General features: G+C 39.8%; 1 protein-coding gene across 2 annotated transcripts in view; it reads left to right on the forward strand.

Moving 5' to 3' along the window:
• The window catches only part of HPS3 (HPS3 biogenesis of lysosomal organelles complex 2 subunit 1), a 46,389-nt gene that overhangs the window by 21,922 nt on the left and 16,841 nt on the right, over positions 1 to 7,626 (forward strand). For both annotated transcript variants that reach the window (XM_027875832.1, XM_027875833.1), the window contains exons 9-10: positions 1,627 to 1,808; positions 5,438 to 5,618. In XM_027875832.1, the coding sequence (XP_027731633.1) occupies positions 1,627 to 1,808; positions 5,438 to 5,618 (363 nt within the window). The remainder of the gene's footprint in view (positions 1 to 1,626; positions 1,809 to 5,437; positions 5,619 to 7,626) is intronic.

A 7,626-nucleotide genomic window follows, 5' to 3' on the forward strand; every position in this document is an offset into this window, starting at 1 on the left:
AAGGTGCTACTATTATCCCCATTTTACAGATGAGGAACCTAAGGCAGTTAAGTGACTTGCCCAAGGTCACACAGCTAGAGTGTGTGTCCAAGGTCACATTTGAATTAGGATCTTCTGAGTCCAGGACCTGCGATCTATCCACTTCACCATCACTTCACCACAACCACCCAATTATGATCCAGCCTTCTGTTACAGGCCCACAATCTACCAAGGGCCATAGTACTTCAGTGTGTCTCATTAGTTTTCTTTTGTTCCTAAGTAGAAATATGGGGACTCTGTCTAAGATGGTGGTCTGAAAGGGCAAGGATGGTCTTTTCAGTTAACTTTTAGAAAATAGTGAAAAACCTTCCAGTGTTCTCAGCCCTTTCTATGAAGCTTGTACTTAGCTTTATGGAGACTTTTATAAATACAAATGGCAGAAATTAAGCAGTTTGCTACCAATGTATGGAAAGACCATTCTGAATTAAAAAATACTAGATTATAGAATAATGTTAAAAGAATTGAAATGTTACTGCTTTCAAGTGAATAACTATCAGTATTCTTCTAAATAGGTTCATTTTAATAAATAGATGTGGATTATTTTAATTAGCCCATTAATTGTTGATATATGAAATAGTTTTATGAGTTGTACTTAAAAAGTACATGAAAATTTCAGTAGACTTAATCTTTACCCTTCTCTATCTCATTTGACATTGAAAATTGAAATCTTATTTGACTGTGGAAAACTTCAACAATTTTCATGGCTAATGCAGAAATAACCTTTAGTGTTTCAGACTGTTAAAAAGATTGTATTTTTTCCTTTTAAAAATCAGTCAATTAATGTTTTCTTTTGTTCTTATGTTACCTTAATTTCTTTGAAAGTCTCTCCCCCTCTTTTTTATTCTTTGTTATAATTCCTTCTAACAGGGATTACATTTTAAATCCCTCTTAATCCCTCTTCTTTATTCCTCTGCATTTTAGTCTTTGTTATAATCCATTATAACAAAGAATAAAAAAAGATTTTAAAAGCAGTTCAAAACTATCAGATGCATCAACTAAGTCTGACAGTATATGTAGTGTTCTATACTTAGTTCCACATCTCTGCCCCTTCCCAAAAAGAAAAGAAAAGAAAAGAAGGGAGGTGTAGTCTCATATTTCTTCATCAGGGCTCAGTTCGGTTTTTATAATTACAAAGCATTCATTTTCACTTTTTTGTAGTGGTTCTTTCCATAAACATTGTCAGACTCATTGTATGTATTTCTTTCTGGTTCTGTTTACTTCCCTTTCATCAGTTTATATAAGTCTTCCCATGCTTCTCTGAAGGATGATTGAAAATTTCACAACGTAAGAATATATAGTATTAACAGTAATTGTAACTCAATTAAAAGAGACTATTACTATCTCACAATGAGTCAAGTTAACCTTGTTAAGCATGTAGTAAAATCTTACGAATACAGTGACCTCTTATCACAAATTCCTAATTAGGAGAATCTGGATTAGTGGCATTTTCCTTTTAATATTTAATTTTAATTTTCTGGGGAATTTAGATTTTCTTTCTCTTACCTTGGGTGGTTTGAAGAGTGGCTCAGACTCATGGGGTTGGCATTTCCCAGTAGCCGTCATGACCCACCTGTCCCCCTGTTCTAGGTAGACTACAGTAAGACCTACAGGAATGTAAGAACTCAGAGCTGCATTCATCTCCTCAGTGAGGCCCACCTGTTAGTGAGAGCCGCTCTGATGGACCCCTCTATCACTGACCCCGGAGAGAAAGAGGAGCTCTTAGAAGCTTTCAGAGAAAGCTGTGGGCACCTGGGAGACTGTTACAGCAGGTTGGTGACTCTCGGCAGAAAGATGCTGTCTTGGAACTGTGGGAGTGGGCAAGGGGCTGTCTTACTGCCCTGGAGTCTTTTTAGATGTGGGAGCTGGTAGGGAAGCGTCTGGGTAAAGGAAGGGTGTACACAGTCACTTGAGCTTTGAGGTTTGTCTACCAGAGTGGGCTCCCTTCTCTCCCCACCCTCCCCAAAAAAGCCAAAACAAAATAACAGTAACAATAGGGGAAAGCCCCTGGGACACTCAGTTTGGTGGCTGAAAGGAGATTAAACCAAGTGGATACAATTATAACATCATGCAGTGCTGGGGGGCAGGACTCACACCTTTAATCAGTATGTAGTAGGCTTTTTCTGTTATATTTGAGGGCGTTTTGTGACCCTTGTGACATAATATGATTATGAATCAATTAACAAGTATTTATTAAGCTTCTGCTCATTGGAAGGTGCTGTGCTAGGCATGGGGCTATAGGTACAAAATATGAAGCTTGGGGGGAATTTTCCATCTAACTGGGGAGATAAAAAGTGTACATGTTAATATGTAGAGAAGAAATATGAATAAGTGTAAAGTAGTGAGGGCAGGAGGAAGGGTACATGTAGAAGGTGACCACCATGGAAATGGAGTCTACAAAGTGGAGATGAGGTGGAGGGAGTGTTGTCCATGCATGGTGGACAACCAGGAAAAGACACAGAAATGGGAGAAGGCATGTCATGTGTGGGGAACAGAAGACCGGTTTGGATCACACATTGTGGTGGGGGGAGTAATGTATAACAAGGCTGGAAAGATGGGTTGGAACCAGGTTATGAAGGGCATAAAAGCCAAACAAAGGAGGTTATATTTGATCCTAGGAATCCAATTAAATTTACTGAGTAGAGGAGTGACATGGTCACATATGTGCTTTGGGAGAATCGTTATGGCAGCAGTGTGAAGGATGGCCTGATGGCTGTAAAGCCACGCTCAGAAACTGGTCTCATTGGTGTCTCACGGACCTGTGTTCTCATCAATATGGTATTCCTCCACCAAGGCAGTCCTCAACCCATCCATGCCTACCATCTTGTGTGCACATGTCCTCCTCTGAATTTTCTTCCTTTGAAATTCACTCAATTAAAATTTTCCACCCAATCCAGATCATGGTGGCCGTTGTATACTGGCTCCCTCTTTTCCAAAGAGTTCCGCACCTGCTCACTTCCTTCTGTTCCTGTCTAATTCCTGCTCTTGCAGTCGGGGACTTCACCCTCCATTTTAATGGTCCTTCAAGCTCCCTCGTCTCATAATTCCTCGGTTTTCTTGAATATGATGACCTATTGCTTCACTCCACTCCAGCCACATACAGGGGTGGTCACACCTGGGATCTCACCCTTTCTCACACGTCTTCTAGTCCATAGATCAAAAATTGGCATTCTGACCATAACATTTTATTCTTCCATCTTCTACTAAACCTCTTCTTTAGCCTCATTGTGACCTCTGATCCTTCTACCTCCTAGTGAAATCTCAGGACAGTCTCTGACTTCACTTTCCACCCTTTCCAATCTTGACCTTATAATGGGTCCATTCAACTCCACGTTCTCCTGTCCTGAATCCCTCACCTCATCCTTTTGCCTCTCATCTGCTGCCAGACCTCACCCCTCCAGTACTCTCACCATGCTTTTCCCCACTACCATACTGCCTGGCAAAAGAGCTGGGGGAGCTGTTTGAGTACATTCTATAAATTCATGTTAATGATTCTTGCTAGTTAATGTTCTGCAACTTCAGCTGGGCCCTAACTGCAATAAGGCAGTTCTTTCATTTCTTCCTAATTGATTTCCCCATCTTAGTCCCCGTAAAAGCTATTACAGATCTTTTCTTCTCTTTCTCAAGCCTCCTGCATCTCCTGCTCCCTCCCCTTACTCAGCCAAGGACCCACCTCTTAATTTACTGAGCAAATGGAGGTCCTTTGACACAAGCTCCCTTTTCTCCCCGTCTCTTCATTTCAAAACCCATTGCCATCATCTCCTTTACCCTAGTCTTTGACAGTGAGGTGGTCCTTCTCACCAAGACCAGCTCTTCTAGTGAGCCCTTGACCTCATCCTTTCTCATCTTCTCCAGTAGATTGCATCCTCCATCATCTCCTCTTTCTTTCTAATCTTCAGCCTCTTTCTATCTATTGGTTTTTCCTTACTGCCTTCAAACATACCTAAGCACTCCTCAGCTCTGGATTTGAGCCTCACCACTCAACTGAAACTACTCTCTTTAGTTACCATTGTTCTCTGAATTGCCAAATCTAATTGTCTTTCTTAGTCTTCATCTTTCTCTACATATCTGTTCTGTTTGACCACTTTCCCATGACAGTACTCTTTCCTGGTTCTCCTCCTACCTGACTATTCCTTCTCACTCTCTTTTGTTGACTTTATAATGGCAGCTAGGTAGTGCAGTGAATAGAACTCTGGCCCTGGAGTTAGGAAGACCCGAGTTAAAATCCAGCCTCAGTCGTTTACTATCTGTGTGACCCTGGGCAAGTCCTTTAACCCTGTTTACCTCAGTTTCCTCATCTGTAAAATGATCTAGAGAAGCACAGATCTGACTGTTCCATCTCCTCAATAAACTCCCCTGGCACCGTATTTCCTTTAGGGTCCAATATAAACTCCTCTGCTGAATGTCTAAAGTCTTTCATTATCACAGGGGGTTGGAATGCTAAAGTAATTTGTCTTCCAATTATTTCCCCTAATGTTAATCTTTTTACTTATAACATCAGCTTAAATTAAAAAAACAGAACAAAACAAAAAAAATTCCCTCATGACCTTTCCCCTACCTGCTTTTTCAGCTTCATGGTCTGTTACTCCTCATTACTGGACTCTGTGATCCAATCTGGTTTTCTCACTATTCCTCACATAAAACACTTATCTCCTCCATCCATGTCTTAGCACTGGCCATCCTTCTCTGCCTGGAAAGCGCCTCCTCCTCTTCCTTCCACAAAGCTCAAGCACCACTTTCTAAATAAAGACTTTCCTCATTGCCCCCACTTACAAGTGCCCTCCCTTCCAGATGACATTGTCTTTAATGACTTAGTATTTGTGTGGGTTCTTATTGTCTCCCCCATTACAATGGAAGGTCCTTGCCAGTAGGGTGGTTTCCTTCATTATATTGTATTGTTAGCTCCCTAGCACACCTCATGGAAATATAGTAGGTGCTTAATAAATGCTTGTTGGTTGATTGGTAAATTCTCCACACGAGGGCCACCCAATTTTCCAAGGGCCTTTCTCATTTTCTGTTGACACTACTAAAATACCAATGGCATACATGGGCCATCCTTTGCTTGAGTCATAAAGCCAGCCCAGCTACATTTTTTGTTCATACATTTAATGCTGTGTTTGTTAGCATCTGTACAATCATGAACCATTCTACAATTTTAGGATTTCATTATAAGCAAACCCAAAGCAAAATAAGATGTTTAACTTAATGCATTACAAAAATATGTTGGAAAACTCCTTTATACCAACTAATAGGTATATAGAGTGAAAGCAATTTTGAGGGTCTTCTTGAAAGAGCCACCTGTCCTGTTACTGTTTGTGCTTAAGGCTTCTAAGATGTTGGGAATTTGATGTCCTTTATTCATTCATTCATCTATTCATTCATGATGTGTTTTTTCATTTAGACTTGATACTCAGTATTCTCATCTGGCCCTGCCTTATTATAAGATGTCTGGTTTATCTATGACTGACGTCTTGACCAGGATAGACTCAGTAGTAGAAGATGGATCACAGAACCCTGAGAGAGGTTTACTCTTCTACATAAACCATTCCCTTCATGAGAATGTGGACGAAGAATTAAGTGAAGTAAATATGCTTTTGTTTATTTGTATTATGTTTACTCCTCATTTCCATCTAGGCATTCAGGTGGTTCAGTGCCTAGAGTACTGGCCTTGGAGTCAGGAAGACCTGATGTTAAATCCTGTGTTAGTGATTAAAGCACTTTGCAGACATGGAAATACTAAGTATTAGCTATTATTATTTAATTTTATTATTTAACCTCTTAGTCTCCCAGTTACCTATTAGCAGATGATTGCTGATCTCTGTTGTTTTGGAGGAAGGTTCCACACTGAAATTTCCTTCTCTACATCAAGGAAATCATAGGTCTAGACCAAAAAAAAATTTTTTTTTTGTATATAATAATTCAGCAAAATTCCAAAATGATCCTTTTACATTTAGAATCCTATTAGTTTTTTTTTTTGATGGGGAAAGAATAGCAAATATTCTCTTTTCTCGTCTAGTAATCATAGAATTACCGAATTATAGTGTTGAAAAGGTTCATTTCATCCCTCCCTCATTTCCAGGTGAAGAAGCAGAGACACAGATTGGTTAAATGACTTTCCCAGCGTCACACAGATAGTGGCAGAGCCCAGGACTTCTGAAACCCAAAGCGATGCATACACCGCACTAAGGCTGCCACATTCCCCAGAAAGTTTGTGTTGGGGGCTGGCTTTCAATAGACATGAAACCCTGGCCCGATGAACTTCTTGGGGTTAGTTCATTTAGGATTCTTTTTAGAATATAGTATATGTTCTATATATATTCTATATATATACTGTAGTATATAGTATATATATATATTCTTTTTAGTATGTATAATAACTGATTATGACTAGGCCAATTAGAGTCTAAGATACTATTTTTTTTTTTTTTTGAGTTCAGCCCGACTAGACATTTTTCACAAAATTATCACATGGTATATGTGTCGGTATATGTGGATATTCACATATGTTTGGATTTATGCCTATGCATATGTTATGTATGTATATGCCCATGCATATATTATGTGTGTGTCTATCATAATACTATTTCCCTGGATTTTCATTGGTGTTGGGGGCTCCCAGTATGGAAGCTCCTTCATGGACAAACATTTGTGACTGATGCCCGGGGGACTGGGTGGTTAAGCGATGTGTTATTGGTCACCCAGTCACTGTATCAGAAGTAGGTTTTCTCGACTCCTAGGTCAGCCTTCCATCCACAATGGCATTTGGCCTCTTGTGTTTGTTACCAAATTATAATTTTACAGTATAGGATTTTATCATTAAAATTGCCCCCCTCATGAAATGATATTAAAACGAGAGCTGCCAGCTTCTACTTATGATTGTATAAATTGTCATCACTTCCATTTTGCCCCTCCTCATTGCATTCTTACTACTTAATGAAGGGCAATTCAAGGCTGACGCATTTAACCAGAATATCACAGGAACCTCATTGGAGCATAGATTTCAGGTTGGGGAAGGATGTTAAAATTTAATCAGGTCCAGCCTCATTTTCAGGATGAGGAAACTAAGGTCCAGAAATGTTGGTACCTCGGGCCTTAGATGGATGGTCTGTGGGTTTTTCAGTGTGGACCTGGGCTCTCATGCATGTGGGGACTTCCGGTATGAAAGCTACCTCCACAGATACAGCAGCCTATCTGTAATTTACATGCTTAAAAGTGACCTGGGAGCTGAGAATCTTGGGCGTTTGCCCAAGGTCAGGTAGCTCATGTGACTGAGGCAGGCAGCTCCTGAGTTACCACAGCCACTGCTGCTCATGTTGAGCAAGCAAACAGAACCAAGGATAAGTTAACTACTTTGCATGTGCTCCTATTTATCAGCATTATATTCATGCTGTATTTTTTATATGTATTTGTCTCCCCATTAGAGCATAACCTCTGTTGCAAGGAGAAATGATTTCATTCTTTGTATCTGTGTCTCCAGCACCTAACTGTACTGCCTGGCCCATAGTAGGCACTTGATAAATACATGTTTATTGATTATTAAGTTTATTGATTGATATAATCACAGTAGGTGCTTAATAAATGTGTTTATTG

This window comes from Vombatus ursinus, unplaced genomic scaffold, assembly GCF_900497805.2.
Source record: "Vombatus ursinus unplaced genomic scaffold, bare-nosed wombat genome assembly UNPS02014810.1, whole genome shotgun sequence".
Lineage (NCBI taxonomy): Eukaryota > Metazoa > Chordata > Mammalia > Diprotodontia > Vombatidae > Vombatus > Vombatus ursinus.